The sequence below is a fragment of the Cyprinodon tularosa genome, unplaced genomic scaffold (assembly GCF_016077235.1).
Source record: "Cyprinodon tularosa strain WSP-4 unplaced genomic scaffold, ASM1607723v1 ctg135, whole genome shotgun sequence".
Taxonomy (NCBI): Eukaryota; Metazoa; Chordata; class Actinopteri; order Cyprinodontiformes; family Cyprinodontidae; genus Cyprinodon; species Cyprinodon tularosa.
Window position 1 is genome coordinate 320,978 of NW_024038168.1, and position 18,555 is coordinate 339,532.

At 37.8% G+C, this 18,555-nt stretch overlaps 2 protein-coding genes across 5 annotated transcripts; one reads left to right on the plus strand and one right to left on the minus strand.

The window, feature by feature from the left end:
• Positions 1-247: 247 nt before the first annotated feature.
• Positions 248-16,059, plus strand: zgc:64106 (uncharacterized protein LOC393348 homolog). Its single transcript, XM_038277830.1, has 6 exons — positions 248-481; positions 4,194-4,433; positions 7,239-7,328; positions 7,462-7,650; positions 8,356-8,465; positions 14,886-16,059. Exons 1-6 carry the CDS (start codon positions 325-327, stop codon positions 15,063-15,065), a joined length of 966 nt encoding a protein of 321 aa, XP_038133758.1. The 5' UTR covers positions 248-324; the 3' UTR covers positions 15,066-16,059.
• Positions 15,391-18,555, minus strand: mlnl (motilin-like). Of its 4 annotated transcripts, none has more exons than XM_038277834.1 (4): positions 17,754-18,105; positions 15,834-15,935; positions 15,638-15,743; positions 15,391-15,516 (listed from the first exon to the last, which is right to left on the minus strand). In XM_038277834.1, the coding sequence occupies exons 1-4, from the start codon at positions 17,898-17,900 to the stop codon at positions 15,509-15,511; spliced, it is 363 nt and encodes a 120-aa protein (XP_038133762.1). In that variant the 5' UTR covers positions 17,901-18,105; the 3' UTR covers positions 15,391-15,508. The 4 variants fall into 4 exon arrangements, with proteins under 4 accessions (XP_038133762.1, XP_038133763.1, XP_038133759.1 ...); XM_038277835.1 differs by lacking the exon at positions 15,391-15,516 and adding an exon at positions 18,402-18,555 and having other exon boundaries at positions 15,588-15,743; positions 17,754-17,884; XM_038277831.1 differs by lacking the exon at positions 15,391-15,516 and having other exon boundaries at positions 15,588-15,743; positions 17,754-18,141.

Consider the following 18,555-nt stretch of genomic DNA (forward strand, 5'->3'; position numbering starts at 1 on the left):
ATCCTGCCTTTCGTTGAATTCTGACAGTTAGGCCCCAACAATGAGTTATGCTTTTAGTGTATGTGTAGATAATTTAAAACATATTCTTTCTTTCTTTCTTTCTTTCTTTCTTTCTTTCTTTCTTTTTAAGGTCAGACCCTCTTTTCCAATAACTCACTGCCTCATCGATGATCTTTTTAGGATATTGTCACCACTTCTGTCAGCACATTTGGGCACTCCTCCTCTTCCTCCTCCTCCTTACTTAAACTGGGACCTTTGCACTTTTGAAGCTGTAAGCTGCTGTTGCATTCCTCTGTCACTCACTGATCGTACCTCACTGGAAATATGGGTTTCTTGGACATATTCAGCCATCCTCTCTGGGCTGCTTTGTCTGCTCTCTTGGCTGTTGTTGTGCGCCTGCAGCGCAGAACCATCTGGGACCCTAAAACCTGCGCCATGCGTCTCACTGGGAAGACTGCTATAGTAACAGGAGCCAATACAGGTTAGTTTAGCTCACAGATTAAATAAAGTGGGACTGTCTGACGATAATTAGCTTTACTCATCCTACTTTGCTGTGTTTTGCATGGTTTGTCTTTTGCAAACCACTTTTAAAGATAAGTTAAATAGTGGCTGGAAATCAAACTTTTACTTGGCTGCAGGCAAGACCTTTTTTATTTTAGTAAATGTTAACATGATTCATGTTTTAGCACACTGTTTAAAATGGTTTTAAGTGCATCCATGACAGAAGAATAAAAGTTTTTTGAAAAAAAAAATTTCAAATTTTACAAGGACTGCTTTGTCTAGTAGCCAAAACAACCATGTGCTGGTTTATTATGTCTTTACAACACTCTGGTGATAAAGATATTGCACAATCTTAATGCATTCTATGAAGGTCGTATGGATCAACAGATTAGTGCAAGTTAGGTTTTCTTGTAATCTAAACTCTTGTCCTGCTAATTCAGGTTTTCCTTTCATAGTTAACTGTGAAGTGATGCCAAGTTCTGCAGCTTAATGACTTGATCATAAAGTAAAAGGCATTTTCCTCTAAGATTCACAGATAAAAGGGCTTCAAACTGCCCCCTCACGGTTAACAAGGTTGCATAGATGAATATGTGCTTTTAATGTTAAAGTTGTAAAAATGACATCTGTTTTGTGTTATGGTCTTAGTGGATACATGAAGATAACATCATAATTAGATTGAAAAGCAAGGGTTTAATTGTCCACAACTCTGAGGCTAAAAAAGTCAGAGTTCGCCATCAGTGAAAAGCAGCCAAAGCAATGCTTTCCAGCCATTGATCCTTACAAAACATTTTGGGCTGTTTGTTTGTCTCTTGAGTAAAGTGCTACGATCAAAGAGACCAAAACCAAAGAAAGATTAAAAGAGGAACACGTGTTGAGTTTTTAAGTTTCCTCTCTTATGGGCAGATTGTATCTACTGCATCACGGACAACAGGTCATACATGGATACATCCAGAGAAGTCTTTTGACTCTTTGAACTTTTTAACCGTTTTCTCTCGTAAAGGTTTTATTGCATTTTATGGGATTTTATCAGAGAGATGAAAACTAAGTAGTAAAAACAAAGTGATACTCATTTTTAAATGCTTAACAAATGCATCATTTAAAAAAAACCTCATGGAGTACAATTATGGCACTCAAATCCTGCTGTCAGTTTTTATGACTTTACCAGAAAAAAATTACCTTTTGAGAATATTTTTGAAAAATACCTCAAGCTTTGTAAGACTTGAAAGAGGGATTACAGAAAATATCACTTTTCTAGTGTTTGCACAGACACACAGTAATATGCTGTCTTCCTTCCTATTTCTTTAAAGACCTGGCTGCATGTTTAGGGCCAAATGATGCTGTTAAATATTTATTTAGTTTAGGATATCTCTGTGTTTGAATGTATAAACTGAGGAGCATAATTATGGTTAGTAATGCCACTAGCTTTTAGCTAACAACAGTTCCCCCTGCTTTCTGACTTTAGCAAGCTGAACCGTTCTCCTCTCCAACCTTTCCACAAATCCAAGGAACCATCAGCTCTACCCAAATCCTCCCATCAAATATAACCAGTTCTCTGTCATTGCTAAAGGAAGAAATTCCCAAAGCATGTTAGAGTTCTGGTTCTGTTATGTTTTTTCTTTTGGATGTTCAGTTTTGCTTTGCTCCTTGTTTTCTACTTTTTTATGGTTTATTTCTTATTTTATTGTGTTCTTTGTTTTTTTCTCAGTTTCTGTCTTAGTCTTGGTTCTTTTATGTTTTCTTTTGAGTGTTCGGTTTTGCTTTATTCCATGTTTCATAGTCTTAGTGGTTTAATTCTTATTTTGTTGTGTTTTCTGGTTATTTTCAGTTCTCAGGTTTTTATTTGTTGCCCACTGCTGCCCTCTTGAGTTCTCCTTTTTTCCCTTGCTCCTTTCTTGTTTCTGCTCTACTCACACCTGCTCCTAATCTGCTCGTTAGCTCTCCCTTTGTTTCAGTCTCCCATAAATACTCTCTCTGTGCAGTTCTTCAGTGCTGATTCCTCATCAAACTTCCTTCAACTCCGTCTCTCTGAGCCTTGGTCATACTTGGTAATCGAAATGTAATGAGCATATGAGGAACACATGAACACTAATGTTATATTAGTGTTTAAACCCTTAGTGAAATAAAGCTTGTCCAAGCTTCAAAAACAGCTCACAAAATATTCCTGTAGCATAGCGTAGCATGCGATCTATCCTGTTAGCTTTGTCGTTACTCATCAGTAAACACATGAAATCATCAACATCATCAAAAGACATATTGTTTGTTCTGTCCCTAATTATGTCAGACCTGCAAAACTTTTTGTCCAGTTCCATTTGGAAGGCTTGAGTTTCATTCAGCTGCAGCTCAGCAGTCAGGCCACAGCAACCAGTGGTTTCTTTGTCTCAGTGGCTCCCAGCAGGGGTCATTAGGAGGCCTTCTCTCCAGTCTGGCTCTGTAAGTTCTGAAACTCAAGGGAAATGTGTTGCAAAAGGTCTGTTTTGCAGCAGGCTGGTTCTGAATGGTCACCATAATGACTTATCCTTGAGGATTCTGGAGATCTTGGTCTTTCAGGCCCGGATCGCCATTTTAGCTGCCTCTTCGAAGAGCACCAAGGCAGCCTCATGGGAAAAGATAGGTAGAAGAGAGTGTTCTGTGGTTTTTGTCTGTCCTCACAGAGAGGGAGGTGGTTGGTCACACCTTTGTGGGACTTCCTGTGACTGCTTTTGGAGCCTTGACTGAAAAGCAGGGTTGCAGAGATTCCACAGCTGTTTATTCACCAAAGCTGCGGCTTCTTCTCTGGTCATCATGTCAAGATGGAACATGGACACTGGTTCCCGATGTCCAAAACCCATGATCATGGCACATGGCACAACACAGCCACCACTGTGTTTGACCATTGAGGTAGTGTGTTTACAAATTAGCTTTTTGTTGCCTGATCAGGTTTTTACGAAGGACATTTTAGCCTTCAACCTCTTCCAGAACTCCTTACCGGAAGAGATATTTTATTCTATTAAAATAGTCTTGGTTTGATGAAAGGGAAAATAAATAGATAGACAATTAGATTAAATTTATACCCACAATTTTATATGTTAGCTTTGGATATTGATTTAATTAAACTTATTTTTTCAACTTCACCCCACCCTTATCAGTGCTGTGTACTTTGGTCTTCATGACGCCTTGTTTTCCTTAATGTTTTCTATCCAGCTACTTAGGAGAAACACTGAGCAGCTTTGTCTAAACTTAGATTGTATGGTGTGGTTTAAATCATATCCAGATGGATTCTTTTCTGCTCTGCTAATTAAGTGACACATGAAAGTAATCAGCTGGCTTGAGTTGAATGTAAGGGTACCAGAGCTTAGAGGGCTGAATGAACGGCAAAAACCATATATCTTTTTATTGCACTTCATATTTTATATACAACTTTGTGTTGGTCTGTCACACAGATCTTCAAAGTAAAACAATGAGCCATCTGCTTGTTGCACTGTAGTATTTTAAATGGTTCAGCCAGTGATGATACTTCAGCGAGGTAGCCCTTTCTCCCTGTAGCATTTGGTTTTAAGATTTTATTAAGAAAATATCATCGCTTGGGTGATAAACATTTTTTTCATATTATTCATTCTTCAATAGCAGTAAAAATAATTTTTTTCTACAGTAAAAATCGTGTTTATTCCTTGGTTTTCATTTGATTAATATATTTTTATCTATCACTCTGCTAGGAATTGGGAAGTTCATTGCCCTGGACTTTGCTCGGCGTGGGGCGCGGGTCATCTTGGCTTGCCGAAGCGAGTCCCGGGGCCAAGCAGCTGCTACTGAAATCAAGCAGATTACAGGGAACTCAGACGTCCATCTGCGCATTGTGGATGTCTCCTCCATGGATTCTGTCAGAGCATTTGCGAAGAGGATTCTGGAGGAGGAGAAATCACTCCACATTCTTGTAAACAATGCTGCAGTATCAGGTGACGCAAGTTTTCATTTTAAACCAAGAAATTCAACTGCACAAACAAAAGCCCTGTTTACTTCTGCTGAATTGGGTAATTGCAATCTCAGGAGACTCTGGACCATTTGTAAAAGTGGACCCACAACCATTCAGTAACCAAATTATCTTTGTTAAGCTTCACATGAGTTAAACAATTTTCAAAGGAAAGGGTTGAGAACATATAACAATGTGGAAACCCCCCAAAAGAGCTTTCTGTCTGTTATTCCCCATCTGTGAGGCATATGACAGCACAAATACGAAGGAACAACGCTCACTATTTAAATCCACTCAGCAACTGTTATCACATTTCTTTTCTTTGTAGAACTAGAAAATATATGCATTCTGGTTAACACGTTATGAGGATGATTGAAAGTACATCTCTGCATCCAACCTTTGTGATAACATCAGAGTTGGATAAGAGCAACAGCTTAAAAAGTATTCATGGAATCAGGAAGAGCTAATAATTAGATAAATGTTTAGATTAGTTGACATTGACTGAACCTTTGGATTGTTTGCTGGCATGCCATTATGTTTGCGAGACCCTGGATTACACACTGTTGATGAGGAAAGCTGAACTGAACAAATACAGATGTTGCCTTTAGTTCTCCAAAATGCAGCTCGCCTGTTTTTTTCAGAGCAGGTAAAATCATTATAGTCAATGCATGTTAACACATTGAAGTTTACTTTGGGTGCTAAGAAAATGTTCAAATCACATAATACACAAGGCTTGAAAACATTAATACAGGCCATTTATCAATATTTAAAATAAATGTAGAATTAAAATCCATGTAATAAAGTGCAGCACAGTGTAATATCCAGTCTATAGGTGGAACTGAGTGGGGAGGGGAGTAGATTTTAATATTCTGAACCTTCCAATAACAGTCCTCTTTAGGATGGGTGGATAGACCTCATCTTTCCCTGTATCTGCCCTCAGATAGAAAGTCTAAAGCCAGTCAAGAAGTTTCTCCTCTTGTCCACCAACTGTGTAAGGTCCATCTTAGACAAAATAATAAATGTGTTTATTTTATATTTCATATTAATAGAAATAAAAAATTGTCATGTTCTAATATAAAACCAAAAAGCGAACTGAAATAGCAGAGTTTGAACAAACCTGATCAGTATGAATACATGAACTGCAGAAACAGAGCAACAGATAAAGAACTTTAAAACCTCTCTGGCATTGAAAGAGCAAAGGTTGGTCTTTTTTATTACAGAGGTTCAGGAGGTGTCAAGGTCGCCTCATAACTTCCAGAGTCTCAGGCAGCAGTGCCTAACATTTTGAACATCAGCCATATTTAAACAACAGAGAGGGACTATTTTGTCATAGGCCAACATGAAGCAGTGCATTATGGGTAGATGAACTCCAAAATGCCCCTTTGGTTTTTCTTTAAAAAATAATAAATCTGAAATGTAAGTGGAGCTTTCCGATAAATGCATCCTAATATGCCCACATAAATCCCAGAGCAACTGAACAAAGACCATCCAGAGTTTAGATATAAATCAAAACAAGCTGTGTGTTGTTTAAACTGTTTAAGCTGTCATGTAAAGGCCTCAGAGACTTGTTAGAGAACATTGTGAAAACAAAAAGACTTATAAAAACAGCACACAGATCAGAGATAAAGGAGTTAGGATGTGTTCAATTAATCCATCAATCAATCAATCAAACTTTATATGTAAAGCATTCTTAAGTGAAACTCAAACTGCTTTACAGAGATTTAAAATACAAAGCACAAAAACATTTAAGCAAATACAAATGCACAATCTAAAGATCAAATCAAGTAAACAAGCAGATAAAACAAATAATTAATTGCAATAAAGTATTCAGGAATTTATTTAACTAAGATAAATCCATCAATTATAGAGCATAAAGACCTCTGGAAAAAGTACTGTATAGATATAGTGGTAAATACATTGAATGAAATGGATAATAATACTTAAGTGGAGACTGTACTGTACATAAATTGGAATCCCTCCATCCATTGTCCATGAGCATTTGTCCTCACGGAGAGAAAGAGCCTATTTCCATTGGTCATTGGGCGACAAGTGCATAACACACTGGACAGGTTGTTAGTCCATCGCAGGACAAACAAGTATATACATTCCTCCCTAAGAGCAGTTTAGAAAGAGATGAACCTAATATCTATGTTGTTGGAATGTTAGAGAAAGCCAGAGTACCCAGAGAGACCCCAATACAAAACATATAACAGTGCATTTCATGATTATTCATGAATATAATATATAATATAACATAATGAATAAATGTTTGTAGAATGTACGTATATAGATTAATAATCCATAAAAATTACTCATGTCTATAATCAGTAAAAGCCACAGTAAGTAGATGTCTGCTGTACTGACCATCGATGGTCCATCTACTAACATGGCCTCCACTGAATCTGAACAGGATGTGCAAGAAGAACAGAGGCCAAAGATACATCGGTAGCTGCTAAATGATGAGAGAATCTATGAACAATATAGCTATTAGCAAAGGTAGGGGAATTAGGAAAAATGCTGTTGAAACAATGCAGTGAAAGTCAACACAGCAAGTCACAGCATAGTATCTCACTAGGGATCTATTGTATGGGGACATACACATTTAGGTCTCTGAATGTAAAACCTGTAAGAGCGAACCGTAAATTTATTTTGATTGGTCATATGATCCCAAGAAAATACGGAGGAGGGAAGGATTTAGATGCATGCTTATAATAACACTTGGTTTTGTATAGGAGTAGATCTTGATGCTTGTTGTTCTGCACACATTTTTATATCTAACTGTTGGTGACAGGTCTCCCCAGACAGATAACCAAAGATGGGTTTGAAGCTTCTTTTGCCACCAATCATCTGGGACCATTTCTGCTCACAAACCTGCTGCTGGGTATGCTGATGCGTCTTATTTTCTGCAACAACATTTTAAGAATTAGTAGCATATAGCATATTTCCATTGAAATTACATTTCTTATCTTTCTCCCCTTGTAAATTGGGGTTTTTCTGTGTGCCTTTTGCTCTAGAACTCATAAAGCGCTCAGCTCCAGCACGTATCGTTACCGTCAGCTCCCTCAACCACAAGAGAGGTGAAGTGGACTTCTCTCACTTTCATGGGAAAAACCTTGTGTACACCATGGATCAAGTCTACAATCACACCAAGCTGCACAACATCATCTGCACCAATGAGCTGGCTCGAAGGTTACAGGGCACCGGTAGGTCCCTTTTTACTATCCAAAAGGATTTTATTGATAATATTCTAGTTAATTTACTTAATTATATATGGGAAATTTAAGGTCAATGTTGATACACTGGACGACATAAATAACGTGACTCAGCTTTTCTTTGGTTGTTCTGTCTTTGGTTTGAAACAGTTTATGTCTGAGAGTGTTGTTGTGTTTGGAAATCACTGGTTTGTTTAGAGAAAATCCTCCTATGTCAGAAATTCCTGACACATGAATTGCAAAGTTTTGGCATCTTTTCTATTGTTTTCTACTAAGCGCTAAATGCAGTGTTGTTTTACTTGCTACTTTTTCACGCCAACCTAACAAATCTGAAGTCAGGGTTTTGCCTTTGTCAGTGCCTAAGAACAGCTGGGTAATTTCTCTGCAGCATATATGAGCTTGTGTGTTAAAATTTAAGCCCTTGATGATTGTAAAAAGAAACTCAATATAACCTCAGACTTGTGGGAACTATTTCAATTTTGAAAACTTAAAAAAGTTCTAATCCCTACAGTCACCCATGCCTGGAAAATAGATTGTTCAAATCCATGTTTGTTACCCAATAATTAATGTGATGCTCACCCAGGCGCAAACAAACTTCTGATGAACAGTTTCCCTCTAGCAAATATTTTACACTTCAAAGGTTCACATCATCCCATTCAGTAATCCAAGTCCATTTGTTTCCTTATTTCCTGACAGGCGTTACTGCCAACTCGGTACACCCAGGAGTTGTCATGACAGAGGTGATGCGACACTATCCAGCCTGGCTTCGTTTCCTGTTTAATTTAGTTGGGTTCTTCTTTTTTAAGGTGAGAGCATTGCTCACTGTTTCCATGCATGGTCACTTCCACAGGATTTTTTAATGAAAAGATGCTTTAGATCCTGATGTTAAATAACAGTCCCCTACAGTTACACTGAGTTCTCCCAGATCCTTGATATAAGTCAGGAAACGGGTTTACCCCGAGCTTTGTGAAAATGAGCCACTCCATTAATGTGTACATTGATGAAAAAATGTAGGCTCTTTGGGAAGTTTGAATTCACATCTGTTTTGTTTACATCATGATCACATCGCATAAGCATGCAACAGTGTATTGATGCATACTTTGTTCCAGCCACTTACAAACTTTATAGATCACAACCGGTAGGCAACTCCAATGCAAAGCAAATGGGACATGGGATGTCTGAGGGAAACCAAGTTCAAGGTCAACAATCAATAATCAGTCAGAAGAACTTGGGACTTTGACTGGCTGTAAAATTGCACAACTAAGGGGTAATGTTTCTAAAAACAGAACTTAGTTGAAAATTGGAAGCAGATGTGGAAAAAAATGAGAGAACAGTTAGAGGGGAAGTATGTTGCATATTTACTCTGGCAGGTTTTCATTCTGAAAGTAGAACTTATTTTCAAAATTAGCTCAACTTTTTAATCAGCAGAGAAATCCAATGAATTATCCTCAATTAAACTGCATAGACTGAGTCGTCCTTCACAACTTCTGCTGTTTTAAATGACTTGGATGAATCTATGGAAAAGAAGCAATTAGATTGTTGGTTCGTGTTAAATAATTTTAATTGTTTAAAAACAAAAGAAACACAATATATTTCTGTATTTTTATTCAATGCATTTTAATCTAATACGACATACTATCACAAATCCAATTTAATTTCCATCAGAAGATACAAAACTCCTTTTTTCATTTAGGTCTTTGAACCTTGTATTTCATCACAACAGTTGTACATGATTTTGTCCTGGCCTGCCACACCAAGCCTTATTCAAGCTTAATTAGTTTAGACGCAAGTAAAAAGATGCAGCTGGTAGTAATTTGTTGCAGATGGACATAGGCTGCCCAAGTTGAGGACAATGTGTACAAAGGCGCTGAATCCTGGCTGCCTCAGCGATGTCTGGAAACCACAATGTACAGTGAACAGGAGAAAGTTGGGTCATATTTATAAAGAGATGTCATGATATAAACCGGATTCAAAGCTTCAATGCAGGCAATGACTGGGGTGTTCAGCAAGCTGGATCCTAAGTAGACATTTTAGCTTCATTGCGGGTGTTCATAGTTGACACATTTCTTTTTTAAATTTGGAGGCAAGAACACAAAGGTTAGAACATCCTCCACTCTCTAAAGTGGCTCTGCTCATCAAATTTCTCTTAGCAATAAATAAGTTTCCATTCCCTTTGTTTTGCAGATGAAGAGTTATAATCCTGCCCTTCTGAGACATTGACTGTAAATGTAGACATTTAAGTTTGTCTTTCTTGGAATTTATTTCCCTGATGCAGTCATTTAGCAAAAAGAGATATGTTCGTAGTTAAGTTTTGCTTCTGGTTAATGTTTTATGAATGTTACAGTACATAGCAGTATACTCTAACAGGGAAGGGGGACTTTATAAGCCTCTTTCATCTTTCTGGAAGATTTTTTGACTCATCCTCTTTCCAAAAAAGAAAAAAAAATACTGCTTCCACAGAATTTCTTTCTTAGTGACAGAGGAACTCGCCAAGATTCATAGCATACTTCAGAAACTGTTTTGTTAGTTTGGATTATCTGATTGGGATTTTTCTTCTGTGGGATGAAAAGCTTCTGACAGTTGTCCTCACCTTTAGATTGGTTTGATTTATCTAGCTGATTAAAAAGGGGAATATTTTTTATTTCTTAATAAAGCACATGTGATTGTCTTATAAAGACTTTAATCCATTTTAAATTTAAATTCTAATTTACTCATATACTGGTACTAAAAAAGTACAGTTTGAGGCTCTAATGGCTTCTCTATGTGGGTCACAACACACACAAAGCAGCTCGAAATATGATGAAATATAAACCTAAATGGAGGGTATGCAGAGAATTTACTCACTAGCAACGACAACATACAGCTGAGCCTGTAATTATTAAGTTTATCAAAATCTTTCCAAAATCATGAGGGTACAGCTTGATATTTCCAATTGCTTCTCAGTGTTTCTAAACAAATTTAAACAGCCAAAATGCTGAAGGTATTAAGGGTATAGTTTATACTCATAAAATATATGAAAAAAATATATAAATTACTGTATAATTCTAAATAAAAAAACTAATTTATGGTTATATGCAGTAGTTGCAACTGCAGTCAGTCCCTGGGCTGGCATGACTATCACTGCCCCTATATAGGAAGGGACTCATTTCCCACTGGTATCAGCTTCATAGTCATTGTAGGCCACTTCTTTGTTTTTACTTTGGAGAATCTTTTGGCAATGAATCTATTAAGATTTGGAACAAAACCTCACAAAACATTGCAAATGAATATCTGAATCCTTTCAACTCAAGCATTTTTTTATTCAAATTCAGTTAATTAAATTGAAACAGCTGAAAAAAAAATCAAAAATCTGAAGAAAAAAAAACTGCTCACAAATTTTAATACATTAGAAACAGCCTGAAAATAAAATAAGACTGTATAAAATCTAATAATTTTACTCACCTTTCAAATATTAATTTAGAGTATTTATTTTATAAAATAGACTGTTTGTCAGAGAATCAGTATTGCTTCTATTGGCTAATTTCAAGTAAGCTAGACTACATGCTGGCAATGAATGAGTTAAAACTATTCTAACAAGTCACATGAGGGACCTTGCAGTCAGATATCAACATTCAATTCATTTATCACCATTGGCCAGACATTAACATCACATTTCTGTATCTCTATTATGGGTCTGTATTATGAGTTGTCTTCTCAATTCAGAGGGCCCCATGCCTGTCTTTGCCGGGGGCCCCTAATTTCCTAAATCCGCCCCTGCTTCGATGATCTCCTCCGGGTTTGATCTGTTGTGCTGAGAATTACCTCCCCTGTCGCAGGAGCGTGCATAGCCCTAAACTCACACGAATTGATGAGAAAACGGATTGAAATATGAACGAAAAGGGACATTTTTAATATCTTCTTAATGTTTTCATATTTCTTATACATTGAAGCCTTAGAATTGATAGTTTTGGTGGACAGATTAATTCGAATTAATAGGATTTTACTTGTATGGAGACACGTTTCAATCAATGTCAGTCAGTGCAATAAATAAATTCTCTGCTCAGTGAATGCCAATTCCTGATTTTGCTATCAACACCATTCTAGATCATTTCTGACACTTTATTTGTTAAACTTAGAACCTGCCGAAGATTCCCTCCCTCCTATTTTCACATTTATTTTCCCAGACTTATGAAATTCAAACCACAATTACAGAGAGCAGGTTTGATTATGTGGAGAAACTTGAATAATTGTAAACACATTATTTCTCAAACTAAGCATGGGAGGCAGATCTCAGCAACTTAGAACCTGTGGAAAATTCCCTCCCCTCCTTATTTTCACATTCCCTCAGTCGCGTTGACTACTTGTAAGCGCACAGCCTGCCAAATGTTGGAAGGGCAATATTATTGCCATTACTGCTGATATATAATAGAAATTCTCACGTTCTTTGATAAAATGTCACAGGGGATAGTATGAGGGAATAGTCATTTAAGAAGGGTTTTTTTTTAAGAAAGGGGATGCCATCCCTCCTCATCCCCCCTCAACTTTTACATTTTATCAATTGGGAATTGTCCCCATTTTCACATTATTATTATTACAAAAGAAGAGGAAGAAATATTTTCTGCCAAATATATGAGCAAATCTGAGTGTAATGATTCATAACAGATCTCTGGTTTGGGGTCTATCCTTTAACTTACATAGAAATTTAAATAATGTTCACACTTTATTTATTACACTTTATGAGCGCAGCCTCTCTGCATTGTAACTCCGGAAAAGAGAGATAACCTGATGTATTATTGTGTGAAGCTTGGATTAAAAACTATATTGAACTTTTTAATTTTTTGCTCACTCATTTAAACCTGTGCTGCTCTTTAGGTTGTTGTCTTTTTATTTTTAAGAAAAATGGTACTTTGCGCTGGTGAAGAAATTTCAGTTATCCACAGTCATTCGCTTCCCTCACGCCCCCATTTTAAATCACCTGTCTTCTATGTCCAAAATGTGAACATTCTGGTCCTCAAAAGATTTTTTTTTTGTCCATATGGACAGCCATCTATGTTAAGAAAGAAAAACGAACCTTAAACATAGGGGTTTTGACCTAGATTTCAGCTTGCAAAAACCTACAATACAGCGATATATTCCTTCCCACTATCATTGTGAGCCCCACCCCCATGCAGGGGAGCAGAGCACCTTCCTTTGAGCCAAGCCAACAATTCCATCTAACGACACCCATTTCAGAGGCAAAGACAGGTATTGGGTATTGCAGGCTGACAAAGAACCCAACGACTGCCCATTCCCAACGGGGGGGACCTGTTCGTCTGATTCAATTTGCATGTTTTCTAAGCCAAAACAACAGCTGCCCATAAAACTAGTTCAGCATTACTTAATTTTCCTTTTGAAAATAGTATCTTAATATTATAACTGCCCCTTTGCTTACTTTTTTGGAGTGTTTTTCTTCTTCTTTCTCGTCTTTAATTTCTTTCAACTCCTCCGGCATTAGTGCCTTGTATCGTTGCATTTCTTTTAAATTTTTTTGCTCTCCTTCCTTTGCTATTCATCAAAATGGGCAGTCGTGGGTGAGCGGTTAGGGTGTCAGACTTGGATCCCAAAGGTTACCGGTTCGCCTCCTGACCTGCCAGGTTGGTGGGGGAGTAATTAACCAGCGCTCTCCCCCATCCTCCTCCATGACTGAGGTACCCTGAGCATGGTACCGTCCCGCCACACTGCTCCCTTGGGGCGCCATTGAGGGCTGCCCCCTTGCACGGGTGAGGCATAAATGCAATTTCATGGTGTGCAGTGTTCACTTGTGTGTGCTGTGTCACAATGACAATGGGAGTTGGAGGAGTTTCCCAAAGGGCTTTCACTTATTCACTTCACTTTCACAAAATGTTTGTTTCATCCACAAATATTAAAATCCACCTTAAACTCCATGCAATCACCATGCCTCCTACTCGCCTGGTGAGTCAGCTGAGTCGCCTGAGAGTCAGCTGCTCTAAAACGGCAGGGTTTCTATAGTGATACCTGTAGTAGAATGATATGACAGGGATTTAACTAGGTGTGCATATACATGAACATATGGCACGCCGGTCCAGATTAGAATTCTCTCCCCGACTAGCAGCCATTTTGGAGTTAGAGAGAAACTTTATACGTTCCCAATTGCAATTTCCACTTAAGGGATTTTTCTGTTTATTTCTTCCCAATTTTCATCCTAAAAGTTCTAAGTTTTACATTTGCACATAATCAAAGACTTTATCTCTTATCGAAAGTTTCAGTGGATATGGGAGAATAGTTTTGGGTTTTTTTGTTGTTTTTTGTTGTTTTTGTTTTTTTGTTTAGATTGCAGGCTCATTTTATTTTATTATTCAGGAATAATCATCTTCTGTCTTGCAACCTCTCTCCTTTGTCAAAAACCAGAAAAATTTTTTCACATTTTGAATGACGCCAATCCTTGTTGGAACTTCCTGCAGCTCCTTCAGTGTTTCTGTTGTTCACTGTCCAGTCTAAGTCAAGTTTTTTACATCACATTGAAAGAAATGTCCAAATGGAGTAATGTTCAATATTTCCAGTGTTGTTCGTATGTACCTTTACTTTGGCATGCGCTGTGGATTCCTTCCATACCCTTCACTGACTGACACAATGAGATACATCAGATCCATTTAAACCTTTAGTAAATTGATACAACTGAGTAAATTTCAACACAAAAACAATAGGAACACCTTAATTTTATTTCAGCTTCATCAGATTATCTATGATTTATTGAGAATGTAAGCTTAAGTAGCCTGGAAGCAGAATCTTATTGTATATAACTAAGTTACTAGTGGAATAATCCACCCATTTGTGGTAATATGTTATTAATGGCAAGATATTATATATTTCTTTTGTAAATAATAGTCTCTTTTATGCAAAACATCTTTACATCAACAATATCTTTAAAAAGGGTTGTCATAAGTATTAAGAGAATCACTTCTCGGAGTTACAGTAGTTTTAAACAATGGAGAGATCACTGTGATGTGAGACGGTCAATTATCTGATTCAAAGAAATACAACCAAATGAAAACAAATTACTTTTAAGTGAATCTGTGTTTTTGACAAGCTTCAACTTCATGCTACGTGTTAATAAGCTTAACAACTAACTGGAAACAAAGATGGCATAGATTATCAGCCTAACTGCATCTTGGTGCCCATTCTGCTTAGATATCTGTCTGTACGGCATCATTCACACTAACGCTCCACTGATGCTGTCTCCCTCACAGTCACCAGAAGAAGGCGCCATCAGCCCCATCTACTGCGCCGTGTCCGAGGAACTGGAGGGGGTGACTGGGAAATATTTTGACAGTGACTGCTCCCTGGTCCTTCCTGCCCCTTTAGCTCGAGACACTGCACTCGCCGTGAAGGATTTTGAGTTCTGTGAGAAGCTGACTTCAAAGCTCTAAAGTAACTGCTTCCAAAGGACTGGGAACAAGTAATGATGTCAGAGAATGTGGGCAGCTGGGACTTGTTGAACACTTTGTTTTGTATGATTTACTACCAAATGAACTGCAGTGATTGTTTCATTGATATGAATCTCCTAGTCTTAAATGATGTTGTCTAATTTGAATCAGCTGAACATTTTCTCCCAAAGTGTCAAGTGTCTTAAAAATCTTGTCAGATGACATCTTAAAGCCATTATGGAAAATCTTTTCAACAAAGAGTTGCAACATTTACATGAGATGCTGATGCTCTCTCTCTCTTTCAAGAAATAGATCAGACCCTCCAAAGAATGATACAATCATTTCCCTTTATTGTCTGATTTATTTAAACACAACAAAACATTTGAGCATTCAGTGCTTTTCTGAAGAATTTACACCTCGTCCCTCCTGCCGTGCCCTTGGCCTTGCTATTTGGCTGCAGAGACAAACATTTAAGAGGGAATGATGGTCACATAATTTTTTTCCAATCAAGGTTTACTGCTTGCATGTGTCTGCTAGTTTTTATTTGGAAAATCGAGAAGACCCAGATGAAATACCTTTCTGACTTTGCTCCACTATTTCATGGATAATCTCTTCGAGCACTGGTGACACATGATCCACCTGCCTGGGTAAAAGACGGATAGCTACCTCCAATGTGTTATCCTGGAAATGACAGAAAAAATAAGAGAGGATGACTAAAGTTGTTCATCTGGATTTTGTTGCTAGAGAGGGTCTTGCAGGCTGCTTGCTCACAGGATTCCCGTTATGTTCTATCAGAGGAGCCTGCTGGACGGTGACCTCTTCCAACTGACCGTCCTCTGATCGAGTCTCCATGTTTTTCTTGCCGTTCTGCTGCTGATGCACAAGAGAACAGAAAATCAGAAATACTGACTAAAAACTGTTGCTTTGTTTTTTAAATGTATTTGCATTTTCATGCAGGGAGGGGGTTGCTGCTAATGAAATAAATTGCTCACATATATAATGATTTAATTGACTGCATAGCAAAACATAGACATCTAAGTAAGTCAATTTTTCTTAAAAAGGGTGCATTTTTTCCTGAATTTAGCAGTTGAGACACTCTTCAAGTGGACTATGACTATTTACATTTAAACTAAGGAAACACAACGACAATCTCTTTTTTTAAGGCCATAATATCTAATTAGAGATAATGATAAATAAAAGACGCATTCCATTGGCAGATCATCTTATATACGGACTCAAATTAACCCTCTGGTGCATAGTGGTCACTGTAGTGGACAGCTACTACAAAGTAAATATCTTTTTAATTCTATGGTTTCTATAGTGAAACCTTTCCGCCCTGCAAACACATATAGGCTCCCCATTGTAAGACCCTTCCTAAGTACACTTCAGGAGACATTCAAGGCAGCAGCAGATCCTGAGGAATTTCAGTCACTTCAGTAAGCTATGAGTGTCATTGGTTTCCTTATTCGGTTCTTAAAATTGTGCCTTTATAATGTAAAAAATTAAACAAAACATGTTGAAATATTTTTCAAAATAAAATGAATCAATGGTCTGCATTTTTTACAACAGAATACTAGATCATTATTTTTTTTTAATAAATTCACAATATTTTATATTGAGTTCTCATGTGCGCATTGTCCACTCCAGTGGACATATCTGTAACTTCATTAAACAACAATATTTTTAGAAAAAAAAAAGTTTAACATTTTTTTCATGTCCTAAGAATAAGAAAAAACCTTGAGGTAAAAATCTTGATCAAGGCTTTCATAATTCATGCATCAGAGGGTTAAATGTAAACACACTTATTTTAAGAAATGTTTCCTCATTTTAGATCATTTGTAGTGTATCTCTATAAATGGGTAAAGTTCTCTCCAAAGAAAAATCACTATGCAATGGTTTTTAATTTTTTTCTTTCAAATTTTTTGCGATTTTTCGACAGACTAAAGGATCTGTGATGGTCAGAACATTAGAAATATATCAGCGGGGCGTGCAGGTGGGACAGTGGTTAGTGCGGACGACCCATGTACGGAGGCCTTCATCCTCGACAAAACCAACCGGGTTCGAATTTGACCTGTGGTACTTTGCCACATGTCTCTCTCCCTCTCTCATACCCCCTTTCCTGTCAACCTACTGTAAAAAAAAACAAGCCACTAGTGCCGTAAAAACTAAAAAAAAAAGAGAAATATATCAGTGAATTTATAGCAGAAATTTCTTATTTTTCATGCTAAATCTGTTTTTGAATAGGTTAACATTTTAAAACTACTGGCCAGACCTTGATGTATATTTTACCATCTATAGAACAGCATGCTCTACTCATGGTCCCTAACCACATGTCTCTCATGACATAACATAAAGGCATTACACAGTTGTTTAAAATATGTTTGAGTGCAATTACCTTAGTAGTTGAACACATATACTTAAAAATCCCCTTCAGTATCCCAAAAGTTGCTGTTTTCTATAGAGTTTATGAGTGGCTGCTGATCAGAGGGGTTCTTTATAACATTTACATTTAGTTTATAATATTATCATTTCTCATCCAAAAACAGAAAGATATGAGAAATCAGTTAACTCTAACACTCAAGCTATTATCAGACAGGAATTGCCATTTCACCTTAAAAAAAGAATCATTTGAGCTACTGGTTAACTTCCTGTAATCTGCTTATTAACTAGATCGACACACAAACTGTATACCTTCAACTTCATCATCTCACTGGGGCTGAAAAAGGTGATGTGTCCCTCCGTCCTCTCAGCCAGGAGAGCCAGCAGGCACACCAGCACCACGCATCCCACCACAGCTCCACGCATGCTCATCCTCCTCTCACCTGCAGAAATGTGCATAAGCACACCTTTACGCTTTGGCTGTGCATCGACTGGTTCATTGGAGCACAGTCTATTGACAGGGATCCCACAAAAGAGCCAGGGCTATGGGTGTCCCAGGGTTCAGGTTACTAGCAGAACTTAGTAACTGCTTGGGAGAATATGTGACAGCAAAAGCAGGTCAACATTTGAAAGGGGCACAAGGCAAACTAAAGCTGATAAAAGCAGAGAGAAGGACGCAAGAGGATCCCCTGCTTATGTAAGGGAAACGTTGGACAGCAGATAAAAAAGATAGGCAGGGAGAAAGGACGGAGATGAGAAGGCTTTCTGTGGGGGCAGAGCAACAAATGGCTCAGCAGATAAGACCGACAAGGACCTCAAGAGAATAAGGTAAACTTAGAACAGCGACAGAGATGTGTGAAATGAATAGAGGCCAAAGAGCAGAGAGGCAGGAGCCTGAATAAAGGAGTGTAAGGGGAAGCCTCAGAGACAGGGAAGCAGAGGAAGCCATAAGTCACTCACGTGCTGTCAGCCTTGGTAAGTTGTTTAGGGAAATGTTCTTTAAGATGAGCAGGGCTCCACCGGTCTGAGCCTCAGCCAGTCCTGGTCAGCCTTTATATCGAGTCTTCTCCAGATCCCAAAGCTTGTTGTTGTCCTCCCTCACATCCGCTCCTCA